Raw genomic sequence first — 21,747 nt, 5'->3', positions numbered from 1 at the left:
GATCAATAACAAATCTCCAACTCCACTGACGGCTGTGAGAATCGTAAGAGCCTGCTTGCCTGTGGTAAAGTCTGAGCCGCAGGTGTCAGGAGAGCATCCTGAATATCAGTTGGTGTGTAGCTGATCACTGAGCGTTCCTGATGTGCAAACATCTGCAGCCTGTAGAGGAGAGGCCAGGTTGAGTTCCAGCACATAGTCCAACTTCTGATGGCAGCGATGGAGAGATTCCTGTTTTGGGGTCAGATAAAAAAGCATTTAGGAAGAATTAGAGAAGAGTGCACGGTCAGATAAACAATTTTTTTTCCACTTTTTACTTGTTTTTTTCTTTGTGATCTTTTTTTTTTACTGGGCCATAGGAAAGAATGGGGAAACAGCAGATAATAAATGTATCCTTCCCCATCCCTACATGGGGAATGACAAACAAGACTAGGTCAAATCCTAGTATATATCTGGACCGTGTATGGTCAATTTTGGAAATTGTGGCCAATTTGTTATAGGGATAGTCAGCGGTAGTGTCTATAATGTGAATTCCTGGATATTCAATGTTCATCTGCATTTTCTGCAGTGGTTAGAGTAATATTTGTTGTTGAAGTATATTGAAGCAGCATATCACTTGACATGGTTAAGCCCCGTTCAAGTAAGAAAAGGCTATAAATGTCGTTGTAAGAACAATACTTCTATGCCGTACGTGTTTTGCCCTCTAACAGGCTTCGCAATTGGTTTACCCCTTCGAGGCCCTGCCTCGGCACCTGAGACAGATCTTTTCCCTCACCACCCAAACAGGTGGTAGGAGCCACACAGCACCCGTCCACCTATAAAACCCCAGCGCCTCTACAGCTCACCTCTCTTTCTCACTCAGTCACCTTGAGTACAGCTCTGCAATTTTTTTTCTGCCACCCTCCGGTTTCATAGTCATGCCTTCGCCGACCAATACCTGCTCTTCCCGGGCTGCTGAGATGTCTTCGCTGGACAGCCACCAGGCCTGTTTCTGTTGCCTCGGTTGGCATCACCTGGAGGAAGCTGAGACCTCTCCTACCTGCCTCACTCTACCCCAGGTGGAACGTGAGAACAGGCTGAAGTATGCTGACTCCTTTCGCCTCCCCCGTGCTGGCGAGCAAGAGGTCAGAGGCCTGTTCTAAATCCTGGGCCGACTATGACGAAGAGGACAACCGTCGTGTCTTCGAGGAAGAGGACTCGACGTCTCTCTTCCTTGACTCGGAGCCACTGGCGGCTCACTGGTACCCTCTGAATGACCTGCCCTGCCTGTTTTCTTTGGCCGCCTTGAGGATGACTATCCCTCTTCCTTCATCTCCTCCCTTCGCTGCTCCCCAGGACGACTTCATGGGCGGCCTTTGTGTCCAGCCATGTGGTAGGCCTCACCCGCATGTATTATGGCCTAAGATGGTGACCATCTACCACTACGCGCAGCGTAAGTGAGCCTCCCCGTTTGGCGCCAAGACTCCGGCTCTGGCTTATGGTCCCTACTGCTCCATGGAGGGCTGGGAGTGGGACAAGGGAGTGCCTCTTATCGAGGATTCAGTCAGGATCTGCCCCCTGCCTTCATCCTCCCTCTAGCCAGATGGTCGGCCGTCACTGCCCAATGAGTGGGACCGGTTGACGGTTACCTTTCTTGACCGCGGCTATGCCAGTGCCTCCCTGGTGGTGGCACTGGCTAGAAACTTAAGCCTTTTTAGCTGGGTCGCTTGACAAGCTAACCCACGAGCAGACCGAGCTGTCTGCTGCAGAGATTACCTAAGCCCAGACGACTGCCTCAGCCATTCTCCGGATGTCCCAGGCCTTTGCCATAAACGGTGGCTGTGTCATGTGTGCTACACAAGTGGGGTACAGACATCTCTGGCTGGGCCTATCATCCCTGAATGAGCACGAGCGGCACCTACTTTACATGACATTACATTTACATTACAGTCATTTAGCCGATGCTTTTATCCAAAGCAACTTACAATAAGTGCATTTAACGTAGGAAATCGGGAGAACTACTAGTCATCAGAGGTCATAAGTGCATCTTCTCTCTAAACAAGCATCTAAGAGCAAAACCAGTGCTAAAGTAAAAGCGCAAGAAAGAGATGATTTTTTTTTTTTGAATGAGTGAATACAATAAGTGCTAACAGCAAGTAACAGGGTAGTAGTTCTTGAAGAGGTGAGTTTTCAACCTGCGCCGAAAGATGGGCAGCGACTCCGCTGTCTTGACATCAGTGGGGAGTTCATTCCACCACTATGGGGCCAGGACAGAAAAGAGCCGTGACCGACCGGGCTGATCAGCTACTACTACCTACTTACTACTACCTACCTATTGCTCAACGCACCCCTCTCTTGTGACTCCCCCTTTTGGTCCGGACATCCAGGCCTTCGTTGACAAGTTGTGGAGGCAGCCCGTAAGGCGTCGGAGAAGCTGGGTTCCCATCTTTGTCCCCAGCACCCCCCTCTGTGGCAGTAGCAGCAGCGTCGTCCTCTGCTGAGACCCCGCCATTGGCGCTTCACCAAGGACAGGCCTCACAACTCTTCCACCGCCAGCACCAGTCTACCTGTGCCCTCTCAATCGTCCCAGCCCCTGGTCCTGCCTCGTGGCAGGGGTGCTGGCCCCGTTCACTTGGCTGCTTTCAGTCAAAGGCAGAGTTTTTCTTATGGTGTCAATAAAGGCCGTTGTCCCAACCCTTACACCCTCATTAAAAGAGCTGCTTCCTGCGCTAATCACACTGTTACTCAGGTAGTTTCAGGTGTTAGTGCTAATAGTTTTCTGAGGTACCCCACCCAGGCTGGAGGGGATGCCCCCACTCCTTCCGATTGAGGCTATTGAGGGGCAGATGGTGTTCATTGCCCATTCTTTTCTCCAACCCCCCCCCCCAATTCTCCAGAAGGTAAGGTGGCTTGTTCTGGAGGGTTGGCACCGTTAACTATCGGCGCTAACGTGGATAACTGCGCCCTTATTGTCCGAATGCTAGCCCTGTTAACCTTGAAAGGTGCTTCTTCTGGGCCGGGGGGGTTCCTTTTCCTCCCCAGGTGAGGTGCTTGAGGGGCAGGCGGTGAAGGTTGCCCACTCTTCTCCGTCTTCCACTCCTCTTTCTCTTGTTGCTAATGTGGTTATCTGCGGTCTGCTGGCACCATTAGCTATTGGAGCCACTAATGTGGCTGACTGCGGCCTGTTGGCTCCATTAGCTATTGGAGGTGTTAATGTGGCTGACTGCAGGCTGTTGGCGCCATTAGCTCTCGGATCTGCTAGTGTTGCTAACTGCGGCCTATCGGCACCATTAGCTATCAGAGGTGCTAATATGGCCAACCACAACCTGCTAAACGGTTGCGGTTAGCAAGGCTAATGTAGCCAGCTAGCTCCTTTAGTGTCTAGTGGAGCTAATGTCGTTCGCAATGTAACATACTGTATTTGCCTTCCCTTGCTACAGTCTGTTCTGTCCCTACACAGCACCTGTAGCTTGGTTCACACTGCAGAATAAACAAGCTGGCTCCCAACTGAGACGTGTGTCCCGTTTTAAGTACATTACATGGTGTCAGAAGTGGGATGGTGAGACTGTGAGGCCATCGGAAGCGCGTGTGCCCAGAAGCACGAGGGAGCTGATATCTGGACGCCGTCCAGAGCACAGCTTCCAGAGAGCACGCCTGAGATGGATGGCCTAGAGCAGGGGTGCCCAACTCCAGGCTTCGAGGGCTACAGTGTCTGCGGGTATTTGTTCCAACCATGCACTACACCACCTGATTTAACTAATTAGCTCACTTCTTGGACCAAGGAGGGAAAGGAATTAGTTAAATCAGCTGGTGTAGTGCATGGCTGCAACAAATACCTGCAGACACTGCGGCCCTCGAGGCCTGGAGTTGGGCACCCCTGGCCTAGAGTGTGTCTTCATGCTCAACTTTGTTGCAGTTAGCAACCAGAAGGACATAGAACTGCAGCAGCGCACAAAAGAAGAGCTAAGCTGTCTCCAACAGACAATTCAGCATGACTGCCCAGAACACAGATGGGAAGTGCCAATTCCTGTTCAGCCATATTGGGACTCGAGAAGCCAGCTTGTGTTATCTGATGGAGTTGTATACAAAGGACTACGTATAATAGTGCCCCCCACCACGCGAGAGCACATGCTAAGGCTGATACACCAATCTCACTTAGGGATAGTGAAGAGTAAACAGCGAGCCCGTGAAATGCTATACTGGCCAGACATGAGTGCTGAAATCGAAGAAATAGTCAGAAATTGCAGCAAGTGTGGTGATTTCAAAAATAAACTGCCCAGACAACCACTCAAGCCAACAGAAACGACAGAGCTGCCATTTGAGGAGGTGGCATCAGATCTGTTTGAGTTTGAAGGCAAACAGTATGTCCTCCTAGTGGATTACTACTCAAAATTTACTGAAGTTAATGACCTGAAAGACATGCACAGTCACCCCACCATAGAGACTCTGAAAGCTAATTTCAGCAGGCATGGCATCCTTGCCACTGTACGGACAGACAGCGGTGCACAGTATTCCTCAGAGGAATTTAAAGACTTCTGCAAGAGTTATGGTATTTCACACAAGACATCCTCACCATACACCACATTCAAAGGGTGAAGCAGAGCGCGCAGTGCAAAGTGTGAAGAGAAATTGGAGTAACGCACCAGACAAACACCTTGCACTGTTGGACTACAGAACTACTCCACTTGAGTCAATAGGATTGTTGCCGGCTCAACTGCTCATGGACAGGAGGCCACATAATGAGCTGCCTATTGCTCGTGTGCTACTCACACCAACAGCCTATGACCCTCTCAAAGTAAAGCGTCTGATGGACAAAAGTAAGGACATCCAAAAGTTCTATGACTGCAAGAGAGCAGGCAAACCTCGTGTTGCCCTTAAGCCTGGGGATGAGGTTAGGATGCAACCCCATCCTGACAACCACAAATGGTTCCCAGGAATTGTAGTTAAATCATACAGTGCTCCGCAATCCTATGGTGTGGACTGTGGGAACAAGGAGTACTGCCACAACAGCCAACACCTTCACAAAAGCACCGCAGCCGCCAACCGTCCACGCCACTGGGCTCGGGATGAACCTTGGACTGAACTATCAGATCGGCTTACTCAGAAGAAGCCAAAACCTCCAGCTCTTGCTGAACTGCCACACTCACCACCTAAAATACCTTTGAGCCCCACTCAAGCCCAGCCATCTGAACAGCTTACTACAAGGCGGGGCAGTTGTGAAGCCTCCTGAGAGACTGAATCTGGAAGTGTTTGAGTTTGAGTTGAGTTTGAAGTTTTGAGTTGTTTTTCTGACCTTGAGAAAATGAAGTGATAGTAAACACTCCCAAGTTATTGTGTGTAGAATCACATTTAGATGTAAACAGGTATTTTGTTTATTGACACAAGTAAAGTTCAATGAATGTTTCTTTTTGTTTAAGAGGGGAGATGTAACATATTGTGTTTGCCTTCCGTAGCTGCAGTCTGTTCTGTCCCAACACAGCACCCGTAGCTCGGTTCACATTGTGGAATAAACAAGCTGGCTCCCAACTGAGACGTGTGTCGTGTTTTAAGTACATTACATGCAATGGCCGATTGGCTTCCTCTAAAGCTAATAGGATTTTTATGTCACTTTGGTTAAGTTGTCACCGCCATTCCTCGACACGCACATCTTGAACCAGGAGCGCACGTACAAGGGGTGCTGCTCATGGAGTTTCCACTGTAAGTAAATTTCAGTTAGCTTCTTCTACTGAGGGTCACCGACATTACTGCTCCACTTCCGTTTTGCCTTGTGACATCAGTCATCAGGGCTGCATACAGGCCACCCCATGTTCTTATGCATTTCAGGCCAGAGAGGGTGACCGATCCAAAGATGGCGACCAAAACATTACAGCTATCGAGTAGCTTTCCACTTGAGCTAGCCCACTGGCTGCCAAGGTGAGTTTTTCTCATATAACTTAGGGGCAAAGTGATATTGCCATTCTCCCTGCTTTGTCGCCTGGCCCCAGCATTGTTATTTCTCCTTCGTCCCCCGTGATCAGATCACTGGAGGATGAAACGAGAGCAGCAGCTAATTCACTGCTCCGCTCAGGAAATCCAACCGACTATTCGTCTGCCATGGCGGTTGGGCTCAGGGGGCTCCCCTATAGGTGCAATGGCTCACCCACTGGATTTGTGACACATTCCGCAGGAGTTATGATGCTATGGGCCACCCTGCCCCTGTGGGCCTCAGGGTGCACTCTACAGGGGGCACTGTATCCTCTGTGACCCTTTTCAGGGGAGTGCCAGTGGAAGACATCTGCTTGGCAGACCTTCGTGCAATCATATCTCAGGGATATGACTACAGACTCCTTACCCCATGCAGTTCTCGGTGCAGGGTCTCGGTGCGGGTTCTCGTCATCAGTTGACTGACAAGTTGGCAATGTCAGGCCCCAAAAGGGCCGGTGCAGCATTGTACAAAGCCCTCAGGTGGGCTCGACCGTTGTACTGCTGCAGTGTGGGGTGTGGTCTTGGTTGGTCTCTGACTAGTGTCAGTCGAGCCCAGCTGGGAGTATATTCATCCCTAACGGCCTTCGATTTAGGTGTAAACCAATAGCTAAGCCCGTTTGAGGGTGGAGAACGTACGACATAGAAAAGTAGTTACCCTGGATGTAACTCCAGTTCTATGAGTACATGCGTAGCCCTATAACCTCTAGCCCAGCTTGCCACCAGTATTTGTTGCTGAGTTTAAAGGGAGACGAGCTGCAGAGACATTGGGGTTTTGCAGGTGGATGGGCACTGTGTCGTTCCTACCACCTGACTGGGTGATGAGGGAAAAGAGATGTCTCAGATGCGGCGTCTCAAAGAGGTAAACCAATAGTGAAGCCCGTTAGAGGGCTACACACATACTCAGAACTGGAGTTACATCCAGGGTAACTGCTATTTTCCGCTCATATCTTGGGATGCATGATTTGAAGAGAACTCAAGTTATTTGTATGTATACCTATTCTAATTATGTTAACTCCCTCTCATCTTTCATCTGTCTCTATCTGTGGATATCTCTCATTTCTCTAAGACTCGCTGTATTGACAAGGGAATTCACAAAGAATGGGCCGCTGATAGCACCATGAATTGCACATCACTTTCAACTGCTATCTGCCCCATCTCAAAGTCCAATTCACAAAAGATATTGCACAAATATTAAAGTGCACACACCCATAAAATTTTACAGCTAAGTGCAATTTGCCCTTGTTTTGAATCTGATTGCAATTAGCCATGTGGCAAAGTATAAATGGTGGCTTTGCACCAAGAACACAGTAAGCAGGTTCAATGTCATCCTTGATGGCATGAAGTATAGCAAGAATTGTTAGACTTGGCAGCCTGTATCTGCGAATGATTTCGGTTTCATTTAAACCAAAAAGTGATATTCTCCTTCAAAATAGCCGTTCATGAGCACACCTGGCATGACGATACCTTCGTCTGGCTACAATCATTGCTGCCATGATCACTGGAAATTCAGGGCGTCGGTTACCACCATCTCTCTAAACGCTAATAATTTTCACTAACTGCATGTGGCTATTAACGCTGCTGTTCGTGAATGGGACTTTTTTTTTTGCAATGAGGCTCATTTGCATAGAAAGGGGCCAATCTTGCCCCAGATGTCTCAACGCAGATGACAAGACGGTGAAGGGGAAGATGACAAGATGGTGAAGGGAGTGTGATGCTCGGGACAACGTTCTGCTCAGAAACACTGAGTCTGGCCATTCATGTGGCAGTCAATTTGACATGTGCCACCTACCTAAACATCACTGCAGACCAGGTACACCCCTTCATGGCAATGGTACTCCCTGATGGCAGTGGCCTCTTTCAGCAGGATAATGCACCCTGCCACAGTGCACAGATTGTTCAGGAATGATTTGAGGAACATGATGAAGTGTTCATGGTGTTGCCCTGGCCTCCAAATTCTCCAGATCTTGATCCGATGAAGCACCTGTGGGATGTGCTGGACCGACGAGGCCGATCCATGGCTGCTCCATCTCACAAATTACAGGACTTCAATGATCTGCTTCTAATGTTTTGATACCAGATACCACAGGACACCTTCAGGGGTTTTGTAGAGTCCATGCCTCGGTGGGTAAGTGCTGCTTTGGTGGCACATTGAGGATCAACAGCATATTAGGCAGGTGGTTATGTTTTGGCTCATCAGTGTATGTTGCTGCAAATCTTGGGTCAGAGTGTGTCATTCCTAATGTAGAGCCAGTTAATTTTGAATGTCTTTTCATTAACATTATTCTTCATGATAACAAACATTTAACTATTGGCAACATTTATAGGCCTCCCTCTGCTCCAACTGACACTAAAAAGTGTATTCTGTCAACTATTAATTCTCTTGAGAGACAGGTTCTTTGATACACCATGTGGTGCAACGTGGACACATTGTCAGTAATGAACCCAAGGTCATCAGGGGTTTTGGGTCTTAACATCAGACACCCTCACCAGAGCGACTCAGCCGGGGGCGATCAAGCCTTGACTTGTGTCTAGGTAGCGTTTTACGCCATGCGTCAGCCCTTTTCACCCAGAGCCAACGGAAGCCTTTTCAGCAGCTTCCAAGATGTCCCTAATGGCTCTTCTTCTTTGTAGCCCACAAATCCCCAAGAGTCCAGTGTAGAGACTGGCCTGCAAAGCCCCTGCAGCCCACTTCAACTGGCTTACAGTGGGCCTTCCACCTATTCCTCTGACACACAGCAGATCTGCATACCTGGCTCTTTTTTGGTGTTGTTAAAAGATTTTATTTTTTTTGGCATTTTCCATCTTTATTTGACAGCAATAGCAGAGAAAGACAGGAAGGGATGACATGTAGCAAAGGGCCCAGGCTGGATTTGAACCCAGACAGCTGCAGTAAAGACTCAGCCTTATGCAGTACATGCTACAAGGTGAGCCACCGGGGCACCCCCAGCTGACTTCTTTTCTTGCGCCTCCTTTATCCAATCTTCCCAGGAGACAGCTCTAGCAAAACCACTTGCTTGGTTGCCACGGACATCAGGACCATGTCTGGCCTGAGTGTGGTTGCTGCGATGGTGTCCGGGAAACTCAGTTATCTTCCAAGGTTGACCAGGAACTGCCAGTCCCTTGCTGTTGCGAACAGCCCAGCCTGGGCCTTCGGCTGGTGCTTCTCCCCTGCTCAAACAAAGGCGATGGTGCGTTTTGTTGGGTGTTGCTGCTTGCTGTAGCTGATCCCAGTGCAGATGGTGTGCTAATGTCGCTGAACTTGGTCATGGCGCCAATGATACTGCCCCTCTCCCAAGGCCTTTAGACAGCAGCTCAGGATGTCCTCCAAGGATCCCCTTTTCTTGCAGAGTTGGCAAGCAGGTGAGTCCGCCAGGCCCCAGCTGAACAAATTGGAAGGGCCCAGGAGGAGTGAGGAGTATTGCCAGGGGGACGTAGCATGTGGGAGGATCATGCTACCCCCCCAAACAGGTGCCCCGACTGACCAGGGGAGGTGCTAGTACAGCAACCAGGACACATACCCACCAGTGGCAGCTGGTGCTAAAAAAATTGGGGGGCGCGCAGCACACCTGATAGCTGCTTTAATGTCCACACAGTCACAGAGTTATTAAGAAGTGTAACCGAGCTTATTTTTTTCAGCCTGCTGCAGGATTCGATCCAGCGTTGTACTGCACCACAAGGCGACATCGCTAACCACTCAACTAAAAGGGGCCGACCCCAGGCTACAAAAGGACAGTGTAGCCTATACATTTTATGAGGGTTCGTAGATGGTGGATGATTTGACGGTCAAGACGAGGCATGGTGGTGGGTATGAACATGACTGACAGCCCAGAGAATTGTCCAATCACATTAGATCAAAAACCATTAAAATAATACCAATTCGCTGCCAATAAAAGTGAGAGTATTTGGGGCAAACAGAACTGAGCCCCATGGAAAATCTGAAGAAACCAATTAGACAGCAGCCTCAGGTCACCTGCTCGCCAAAAATTTGAGGGCTTACATAAGGTATGGTTTGGCCAGTGCCCCTCACCCAGCAAGCATATGTATTCAGACAGAAATCAACCAAATACCATTTGAACCAATATTTAATGGCTGCTGACAGGCACTCACAGACTGAAAAAGTATTATTTCATAATTATTTGCATTATACAACTAAATTATATTTAACAAGTTTAAGTAGATTTTCATCTCTTGATATTTGAAGGGGGCAGCACCCCAGCACCCTGTACTGGCCAGCCACCACTGATACCCACATCTGGCTCCCCACCCACAGACATGGCCAATTGTGTCTTTAAGGATACCCAACCAAGATGGAGGTAACACAAGGATTTGAACCAGCAATCCCCGTGTTGGTAGACAATGGAATAGACCGCTATGCTACCGGGACACCCCAAGAGTTATTTATACTTCGAACTCTGACATTTACAAATCCAGAAACCTTTACAGGCTGATTTTACTTTGATCCAAAACTGGTTTCTTAACAACTAACTTGTATTGAATAAGAAGACGTCCTGCAGCATGGTGTTTGGTATGTAACAGTCATTCATATCCCTTTGCATATTTATTTTGATGATGGGTGAACCCTTGAGAAAGTTGATTCATTCAAATATCTTGGAATTGGATTGATCTTGAACTCTCCCTGAAAACCCACATTGATGTTATAACAAAAAAGATTATATCATTGTCTGAGTTCACTTTATCACTCAATTAATTGTTTTACATTTCAAGTCAGAAAAACAACGCTTTCTCAGTTGATATTACCTATTATTGATTATGCTGACATTGTCTATCAGAACAAATTTGACAATCTTAGGCCCCTTAATGTTGTGCATAATTCTCTATGTAGATTTTTGAAGTGTCCATATCGAACTCACCATTGTTTCATGTATGAATCACATACAACTTAATTCTAGAAGGCAATTTCACTGGGTTCAGTTCATCTTCAAATGTGTTCACTATAACTGTCCTTCCTATTTGAAACAGTTTTTGGTTCTGTGTAGAGCTTCATATCCACTCAAGACATGTGCAATATCCCTTTTTTTGGTCCCCAGGATTTTCAAAGAAGTCGGACGCAGATCATTCCAAATACAAAGCTCCATGTGACTGGAATAATCTTCCCCTTTTTCTGAGATCTATTACCTCTTTTCACTGTTTTAGGAAATCTTTATTTTCTCATCTTAAAACAACCCGTTTATGCTTTTAATTTGTGTGTACTTGAAGACAAACTGTTTCAATTGCTCTTTTTGTTGATGTAATTGATTTATTATCCGGGTTTCTTATCTCATCTCATCATCAGCCACTTTTCTGGGGTCGGGTTGCGGTGGCAGCAAGCTAAGTAGGGCACTCCAGACATCCCTCTCCCAGCAACGCCTTCCAGCTCCTCCTGGGGGATCCTAAGGTGTTCCCAGGCTAGATTGGACACGGAGTCCCTCCAGCAGTTCTGGATCTACCCCGGGGTCTACTCCCAGTTGGACATGCCTGAAAAACCTCCAAAGGAAGGCACCCAGGTGGCATCCTAATCAGATGCCTGAACCACTCAACTGGCTCCTTTCGACGCAAAGGAGCAGCAGCTCTACTCCGAGCTCCCTCCGGATGTCCGAGCTCCTCACCCTATCTCTAAGGCTGAGCCCAGACACCCTGCAGAGGAAGCTCATTTCAGCTGCTTGTATCCATGATATCACCCTTTCGGTCACTACCCAAAGCTCATGACCATAGGTGAGGGTTGGAACAAAGATTGACTGGTAAATTGAGAGCTTTGCCTTCCGGCTCAGCTCCCTCTTCACCACAATGGTCCGGTAAAACGTCCGCATTACTACTGATGCTGCACCAATCCGCCTGTCAATCTCCCGCTCCATGCTACCCTCATTCGTGAACAAGACCCCGAGATACTTGAACTCCTTCACTTGAGGCAACAACTCATCCCCAACCCGGAGGGAGCAATCCACCATCTTCCAGTAGAGAACCATGGCCTCAGATTTGGAGGTGCTGACTCTCATCCCGGCCATTTCACACTCAGCTGCAAACCGCCCCAGTGCACGCTGGAGGTCATGTTCTGATGAAGCCAACAAAACCACATCATTTGCGAAGAGCAGAGATTCAGTTCTGAGGTTCCCAAAATGAACACACGCCTCACCTTGGCTGTGCCTTGACATTCTGTCCATGAATATCACGAACAGAATCGGACACAAGGGACAAACTTGGCAGAGTCCGACACCCACCAAAAATATGTTTGACTTTGTGCCGAGAATGCGGACACAGCTCTCACTTTGGTTATACAACGACCAGATGGCTTGTAGCAACTGCCCCGGTACCCCATACTCCCACAGTATTATTATCCAGGTCATTGTATCCAATTTTTCTTGTACAACTTCTGAGGACTGGAGGCGTGGGTGGGAGAGGGTGAGTGAGTTTTCTGTATCTGTGTATTTGCAGTGTATGTTTGTTATGGAATGCTGTTTTGTTTGTATGTGTTTTATAATGTTGCATTTGTCTTTAGGACCCTGTTGAAAATGAGATGCTACATCTCAAGGGGCAATCCTTCAATAAATTCCTAACTACCCCACCCTCGAAAATCAAATAAAAAAAAAAAAAAAACAATGTTAGTGTCTATCTTTATGCATGCTCAAAAATCTATTCTCTAACTTTCCTATAACAGGCCCACCCAGGCTCCAAACTAGCAAAGTATACCTCTTCAGCACCCCCACGCCTCACGCTTCCGATGGCCTCACGGTCTCACCATCCCACTGCTGATACCAATGTAGTGAATTCTGGGGGCAGCCGGGAACCGCCACAGCCGGGACGCGAACCCAGGTCTCCCGCACCACGGCTGACTATGTTAACCAGTCGACTAAAGAATCTGACCCATTAGCCAATGGGCTAGCGAGTATAGTCATACGTGATCGTTACACTACCCCCCTCCTTCAGTAAGCGCATCCCCATGCTTCAGCATATCAGCTCCTTCACACCTCTGGGCGCACACGCGTCCGATGGCCTCATGGTCTCACCATCCTACTTCTGACACCAATGTAGTGAATTCAGGGGGCAGCCAGGAACCGCCGCAGCCAGGATGCGAACCCGGGTCTCCCACACCACGGGCGACTACATTAACCAGTCGACTAAAGGGTCCGACCCGTTAGCCAACGGGCTAGTGATTCTAGTCATACGTGATCGCTACATTATTCAACATGATCCTGCATTTTTTCATATTAAAGCTTGAAGTTTTCTTAACCCAACAAGTGAAATGTTGAGGTTTGGCATGGTGTAATCTTGCAGTGGAGATAGCTTGAGCTAAGCAATGCCCTGTTATGTTAAGAGTCATTTACTCCAAGACAATGAGTGCAGCAGTATGCAGAGACAGTAAAACCAACCAAGAGGTTTCTGTCATTGACATTCCAGACTGTTTTTGTTTTGTTTTTCCATTGACAGATATTTCCTACTGACACATTTGTGTCGAGCATGCTTGTCCCTCCACAGGCACACTAAGCAGCTTAATTGGCTTTCAGGGTATATCTCACTAAAAGGGGTATAGACATTTACCAAGGAAAATACATCTTGGATCCCTTTTTAAGTGTTTGAGTATCAGGCTAGGGAACATCAAAGCTATATTCCTTCTCCATTAACTGCACATCAAAGACCGAGAGTCACTAACTAGCTGTGAGTGATCTGAAGATTACATTTATAAATACGAGCCATTGTTGGAAGAGAGCTCAAAGTCAAAATCTGCACTGATATGAAAGTTTTTACTGTGTCTGGAAAAGAGGTACCAGTTAAATATTATCCTCACCAGGTCAATGACTAAATAGTTAGCCAATTTCTGCAGAATTGATTCAGTGGAACCTAAGCCATCCAAAAGCTTGAGTCTTTTCATGGTAACCCCCACACAGGCACATGCAATGGTGGAAGGAAGGAAGACTGAAAACTCGTACTCTGCAAGAGAGAGACAATGACAAAAATTCAGAATCAGAAATTACATAATTTTCACATACACATTACTGGATATTGTTTGGACCTCTGTCTAGCAAGCTCAGCCTAAGGGAAAGACTAATGCAACTTTGGAATATTCAGTGTCGGCACGACTTTCTTAATCATGACCCATTGGAAATGAGATATGACAAAATGAGAGGAATGCCGCCATTATAGACACATCCCAACCGCTTCAGGCAAAAACGGCAGTGAGACAAAAAGTCAATCTAATGAATGGTTTCATGGAACACCTCTTTCAATAGGCTGCAAAGATTGGAGCCAGAAAATTCTAAATTTCACAGGTTTCAGTGTCACAGACCCTCCAAAAGGCGCAAACTGACTGTATCCCTGTGACGTGTTGCCTCAGGCAACCTCATGGAGATTCGTGGGAAATCAGCCAGCTGAATAGACAGACATAGGTCTTTCACAGCACACAATACAGGATTACACAAACTCAGCTCCCTGCCTCCTAAATGAACCGCTGACACATCATGATCAAAGTTATGGCTGCTCTGTGCCCATTGTTCTCTAAAGGTCACTTAATTTCAACAAATAAAATCAATTTTCCATAAACGGCTTTAACTATATGTTGAAGATGTGATATTGTAGAGGAAAAAAAAATTCTAGGTGGGGAAAAATACAATTGCAATTCTTATCCATACCAAAAATATGCAATATTTCCATCCTCCCCAAGTCTTGGTACTAGGAGGAACCCTCACCCAAGCCCAAGTTGATATCCTGATATAATATCGCTTACCTACGCTGCCAAGGCAGTGTAGGAGTGAACACGTCGGAGCATGTTTTGGATGTGGGTTTGTTTTTTTTCTTTCCTTTTTTATTATTCAATTTGTGATTTTACAGACAGGGTGTCATCATTACAGAGAAAAGATAAAGTGTATATAAACAAAGAAACGAACAAAAACCAATTCAAACAAAAGCCAAACTCCCATCCCCCCATCTTAGTCAGGATAAAAATGACGGACGGACGGACAGACAGGGACTCCATAAGTTTATAATTAATCTAAACAGGTACTGATGCACAACATGAATATGCATAGTTATATCTATGGAACAAAAAAAGAAGTGGAGTTGAGGTCTTGGTTGTTTCAGAGGCTTACCTACAGCTGCCAAGGCAATGCAGGAGTGAACATGTCTTCGCATGCGGTCAGGCCAAACAAAGGATATGGCATGAAGAATTAGCTCCAGGAAGTCAGAGGGCAACACAGAGGCCAGGCACCAGTCCAATGCCAAGACTATTTCCATCTCCAATTGCTGGAACACACACTCACATTCTTCATACACATTTATCAGCATTCCACTTCCACATGAATTAGGAAAGCTCATGTTAGCACAGACGTTACCTAGTCATAATAAATCTATATGTTTTAACCATAAATCTGTCAAAGGTGGTTATGCTTGAGATCTGGTTATTAGACACAAAGTGAATTCACGAACTGTGTGAGGGTTCCCTCTGAGTCAGATACACAGCTGTAGATGTAGAACCAAACATTTTTAAAGAAAGACATGTTAATGCAGTCATCACTCCCCTATCATCCCATCTAGTTTCTGTTTTCAGTGTGTGGAACATTGCGTTTACCAGAATTTCTGACACGGACACGGAGCAGTTGGTGTAGATGCACAGCTTAGTGGAAGTCAGAGGTATCATCTCTCTCAGTTTCGAGGCCAGCAACATACAGACTGCCCCTATAAGTTGTAACCTGTTACTTTTGATAGCGACTCGGCTCAGGTAACGGTCCAAGTAATTGATCGCCTGTGGAAACACCTCTTCCTCACATTTCTGTTCCTCGCACACCTGTCAAAAGTGAGACCCATCATTCATGTATACACATTGACGCTGCAATAATAATAATGGTGTGTGTTGACCTTAGATGTCCCATAGACCAATGGTTCTCACTCAGGTCCTCGGGTACCACCAGCACTACTGGTTTTTTCTTTTGTGGATTTTCCCCCTTTTACTCCCAATTGTATCCAGCCAATGACCCCACTCTTCCAAGCCGTCCCCGGGCACTGCTCCACCCCCTCTGCTGATCCGGGGAGGGCTGCAGACTACCACATGCCTCCTCCGATACATGTGGAGTCACAAGCCGCTTCTTTTCACCAGACAGTGAGGAGTTTCACCAGGGGGACGTAGCGTGTGGGAGGATCACGCCATCCCCCCCAGTCCCGCCCCCCCGAACAGGCACCCCAACCGACCAGAGGAGGCGTTAGGGCAGCAACCAAGACACATACCCCCATCCGGCTTCCCACCCACAAACACGGTCAATTGTTTCTGTAGGGACCAAGCCGGAGGTGACACGGGGATTCAAACCGGTGATTCCCGTGTTGATAGGCAACGGAATAGACCGCTACGCTACCCGGGCGCCCTAGTTTTCTCTTCTGCCATGTAGCTCCTTATGTTCTCTTGTTATTGTTTATTATTCTTGTGGTTCTCTGGTTGGAGGCTGGATTACAGTGTTCGAACTATACCGTGGCCTTCAGGGGAGCCCACTTTTTGTAAAAATTTTTTTTTACTGACGGGGGGGCGGGGCGGGGGGGCGCTTGCGCGTGCCTCAAAAAGAGGACTTACAATGACTTACAAAGACACAACAGCTGCAAGTGTATGGCCTACTTGCTTTATGCCAGCACATCGTATAGGCTATATAAATATATACTCTTATACTCCCTCTATATAAAACAGGCTATAGACAAAGCACATCAGGCTGCCTACGATCGAGTACATCAACAACGGTTAAAGTTACCTGTCACGGGCTACAGAAGAGCACCATAATTCCTCCGTTCAATTAAGACATCGAGGGGTCATGTAGATCTATAACAACCCAGCCACAACACATGGGGAATAACACGCCTTACCTTAATACAGAATCAACCACAGAGGCCTGGGGTCAGCTGCCTTTGCTGTTCGTCCATGATGTGGACGGGTGATGACCTGCCTTAATCCAAGATGTTATAAAAGGCATTGGGTCGAAACTCTCCAACGGGGGTCCATTAATATCCAGAAAAAGGAGCGATGAGAGGCTGTTTTCACGCAACCTGTTGCGGGTTTTGCTGTCAGTATCACTGACGGCAGACAATCCCCTCTCACACTCAGCTGAAGTGGGGAGGTACTGTATGTTCTACTCGCTGTACAAAGCTTTTCCAGCGTTTTGGCTGGTGCTCTGTCTTGCAACTTCCAGTCGCGGAACATATGCATATGAATGGCTAACGGGTCAGACCCTTTAGTCAACTGGTTAACATTGTCCCCCGGGCGACAATGTTAAGTCTGCACCCTGTCTGTGACGGTCCGCCGAGCTACCCCCGAAATCGCAACATTGGTGTCCAGTCGACTAAAGCAGTGGTTCTCAACCTTTTTGGGGTCCTGGACCCCCTGCGTATTTTTGATCTACCCTGAGGACCCCTCCACCTGATCTTGGGGGAGGGGGGGTTGCAATTTGATAGAAACAGTAGAAACTGCATTTTAAATTGCATTATAGCATTTATTCACTCTTTGGTGCAAAAATAAGAGCTTTCAGTTGTAACTTAGATATAGTTAACAAAACAGACTTCTTATGCAGTAACTTTCAGATATATGTAACAAAACAGAATATGTATTCAGTAACTTTCAGATATAGGTAACAACAGAATTTTTATGCAGTAACTTTTAACAATGCAAACGGGAGCGAGGTCTCTTATTAAAATACAATAAATTACACTTGTGAAACAGATGTAATTAGAGAAAAGTCCTGTTACCCTTTATAGTTTAGGTAGATAAAGGTCTCAGTGACATTTGAGTGAAATAATCCTATTTCTATAAATGTCATAGGATCTTTTTTTTAAAGATATTTTATTTTCACGGACCCCTTGCAATTACACCACGGACCACTAGGGGTCCGCGGACCCCCGGTTGAGAAACACTGGACTAAAGGGTCCGACCCCTTAGCCAAGGGCTAAGGTGTCTACTTATTCGTGTACATTACCCCCCCTCAGCATATCAACCCCCTCACGCCTCTGGGCGCACGCGCTTCCGACGTCCTCACCATCCCACTTCTGACACCAATGCAGTGAATCGGGAGGCAGCCCAGGAACCGCTGCCACAGCCGGGACGCGAACCCGTATCTCCCGCATCGCGGGTGACAACGTTAACCAGTCGACTACAAGGTAGCCAAGGGCTACCGAGCCTATCCATCCGTGATCGTTACAATACTTTTTTTCTACGAATCTTTGAGTTAACACGTAAACACGAGTGGAGTTTGATTTGCACCGCAGCGCCGCCACGCCTCGATGGTGATGACAAGAATAGCATGTGTAGTTATGTTTACAGCGCGCTTGCGGTCACGTGATTCCGATGACGCGCTAGGTTCAGATGGAGGGCAGGAAGTGAAAAGCAGAACGAACTATGCTAGTTTAGACAATATTATGAGAGGAAGGTAGAAACGGAAAATAAGATGTGTTGGACATGATCCTTATGTTATGAAGAGTGATTTTCTTTTTTTGACGAAGTGGTCACTCCGCTCCTCCGGACCGCAGGCGACGGTTCGCGACGGTTCGCAACAACTTTTGGTACTCAATAAAAACTCCTTGTGGTTTCTCAGTTAATGACGCCAAACATAGGCATTTCGAAAGTTTGTGATAGTGCTTCCTAAGTAGAGAAAGACATGCACCAATGCTTAGTGAGTGTGTTAATAGATGTTTTATAAACACTTATTACTACTGCAGTCCATGATTAATTCAGGTAGTTACTAGTTGTGAAGTATTTTGTATAAAGTGAGGACTATCTATGCCTTACAAAGCATCTACAAATGAGACTGAAAGGCCAGCAGTACCCTGAGACTCACAAAAGTCTAGAGGATCATAAAATTCTTTAGAAAGTGTAAGTACAGGATTAACAAACTATTTAGATGTACAATCATGAACTGCAGTATTAATAAGTATTTATAAAACATCTATTACCACACTAACCACTGGTGCATGTCTTGCTTTACAAAAGCCTTACAAAGCATGACTTCAGTAGTTACCAATACTTAACTAATGCTTCATTTGTGTAGTATATAGTGTTACCAATAAATTAATAATCCACATGGATTTGTAATCTGCAGCCTGGAATTAGGAATCCGTAGTAAAACAGACAACGAGCTACAACCTAACTGTCACCAAAAGGAGCCGTCCTCCAAGTTGAACAAATGACCTGTGAGACCAGTGCGCAGGGAGCATCTAAGAAGGCCAAACACCAACAAGAGATAGTAAAAAATATTCAGTATCTTCAGTATTATAGTGTAGTGTCCCCTAAAAAACACTCCTCTGAACATTCAGTTCAGAAAAATGGGCTCTTGCGTAATTTTGGGGAATTTTATTGGAAAAAATATTCAATAACTTCACTCATACAAACGCACTTTTCCAAGCTAAGTGTAGTAGTATAGCCAACAAGAGACAACTGATGTGTGAAGTTATTTCGGGGACACTACACCGGGACGTTATTTAACGTAGACGACATAATGAGAGAAAGGTGTCAACAGAAAGTAAGACATGTTGGACATGATCCTTATGATAGGAGGAGGGATGTCTTTGACAAAGTGGTCAGCCGTTTTCGGTCAATTTCTTGCACCCCCCCCCCCCATGAACAACAACTTTAGGTACTCAATAAAAACTCCTTGTGGTTTCTCAGCTAATGACGCCAAACATAGGCATTTCGAAGGTTTGTGACAGTGCTTCCTATGCAGAAAATCACCTCTTGCCCTCCATGTGTACGTCGTGACGTCATACTAAATCGCCGTCATGCATGAACGAATGACAAATTCGCAGTTTTACACATAATAATCCATGATGGTAACGATACACAAAACTAAAATTGCATGTCAAAATAAAACATTGTCAACATTTTTGGAGGAACCCCCAGAATTTTTTTTTCACAAACCACGTGTTCTGGGGAGCCCATGTCTTATTAAGGGCAGCTCCTCCGTAGCTCGCGCCATGCTAACTGACGCAACAGGTGAACGCCACCACCAACATGGCAGAGAGGGTGGAGTGCCGGGCCGGTGGTACCGAGGGCCTGACAGGGAGACCCTTTGTTAAACACAACGAAACTTAGTTTGGCAGCAATCTGACGGACAACCGCTGAGCCAAATCCCCATACCTGCAACATCCACACCGACAACATTCTTCTCATGTACGGATAGATGTCTTTCTGAACCGTGCCAAAGTAGGCTGGCGCCTGTCCGCTCTTCTCCGCGGCCACGAGGTTCTGCAGGCTCCTGTCGTCGCTTATCAGGACGGGGTCGGCCCTGGCCCGGATCTTGGCGATAGCATTGTTCCCGGCCTCCGGGGTACCGGCCTTGGATTCGTGCCCAATCGATCCCTCAAGACACCTTAAATCCATTCGACCTAATAAGATCTTAACTAAATAAATATAAAATATAATATATATATTCTATATAGTCTATATATTCAGTCACTCCGACAGACGGATTCGACTGCTACAAAATTCGGCAATGGCGTCACCCGCGCCGCGCACGAGCACAACCCGCCGAGCAAGCTAGCTTCACTCCGACCTTCTTTAAACGGGCGTAAAATACATCAACACGGCCTCGGAAGCGAGTTCTGTTCGGTTCTGAATGGCCGCTTTCCAACTGTACCTTTAGTCCATCGCCACTGTTACCGTAACAGTCGGAACCCGGCTGTGTTCTTTACGGAGTACTCGGCGCGTGTAGCTTGTACCGGCCGTAAGCAACGGAGGCGCGGGGGAGGCGCGAGGAAGCGCGTGCAGGCAGCTGGCAGGGCGGGGCGGACACGAGCGTCAGGAGGGAGACGCGACCCAACGGGGACCAGCAAGAGGTAAAGGGAAGGTTTACAAGAGGGCTGTGAGACCGGCGAGGTTTCTGTTTTTCTTTGTTTCTAATACAGTAAATACAACAAATAAAACAGCTAGTGCCATTAACAGCTAAGGGCACATACATTTACGGTTTTAATAGCTTTCCTATTTTTAGAATATAGGAGACCAGCTATGTTGTATGGTTTGGAGACAGTGGCACTGATGAAAAGACAGGAGGTGGAGCTGGAGGTGGTAGAGTTGAAGATAAGATTTTCACTGGGAGTGACGAAGGAGGACAGGATTAGGAACGAGTATATTAGAGGGACCACTCAGGTTGGACGGTTTGGAGACAAAGCAAGAGAGACAAGATTGAGATGGCTTGGACGTGTGGAGGAGAGATGCTGGGTATATTGGGAGAAGGATGCTGAATATGGAGCTGCTGTGACAGAGGAAGATGCAGAGGACAGAAAGAGATGGAAACTGATGATCTGCTGTGGCGCCCCCTAACGGGGGCAGCCGAAAGTAGTAGTAGTAGCAGTAGTAGAAGTAGTAGTAGTAGTAGTAGCACTAGTAGCCGTAGTAGTAGTAGTAGCAGTAGTAGTAGCAGTAGTAGTAGTAGTAGCAGCAGTAGTAGCAGTAGTAGTAGCAGTAGTAGTAGCACTAGTAGTATTAGTAGCAGTAGTAGTAGTAGTAGTAGCAGCAGTAGTAGTAGTAGTAGCAGTAGCAGTAGTAGTAGCAGTAGTAGTAGTAGCAGTAGTAGTAGTAGTAGTAGTAGCAGTAGTAGTAGCAGTAGTAGTAGACTAGTGTTTGTAGCTACACCGTTATAAAGCTTCAGCGACGTCGTAGTGGGGGAGGGGGGGCTACCAGGGCCCAGAAAGAAGAAGGGGGGACCTCGGGAAGCCTGGAATTAAATAACTTCAGTTAAAACTGGCTAAATACGGGTCCGCGGTGGTGTAGCGGTCTAAGCATCGGCTCTGTGTCGATGCAGTTGCCCACTGGGGACTGGGGTTCGCGCCCCGGTCTCGTCAGATCCGACTATGGCCGGA

At 46.9% G+C, this 21,747-nt stretch overlaps 1 protein-coding gene across 1 annotated transcript; it reads right to left on the bottom strand.

Moving 5' to 3' along the window:
* Window positions 1-40: 40 nt before the first annotated feature.
* On the bottom strand, window positions 41-20,269 carry ccnd3 (cyclin D3). Its single transcript, XM_056300637.1, has 5 exons — window positions 20,027-20,269; window positions 15,497-15,712; window positions 15,018-15,171; window positions 13,721-13,863; window positions 41-228 (listed from the first exon to the last, which is right to left on the bottom strand). The coding sequence occupies exons 1-5, from the start codon at window positions 20,267-20,269 to the stop codon at window positions 106-108; spliced, it is 879 nt and encodes a 292-aa protein (XP_056156612.1). The 3' UTR covers window positions 41-105.
* Window positions 20,270-21,747: the final 1,478 nt, after the last annotated feature.

Source organism: Lampris incognitus, chromosome 2 (genome assembly GCF_029633865.1).
Source record: "Lampris incognitus isolate fLamInc1 chromosome 2, fLamInc1.hap2, whole genome shotgun sequence".
Taxonomy (NCBI): domain Eukaryota; kingdom Metazoa; phylum Chordata; class Actinopteri; order Lampriformes; family Lampridae; genus Lampris; species Lampris incognitus.
Note: the sequence above shows the minus strand (reverse complement) of the source record. Positions and strands in the feature narration are given on the sequence as shown.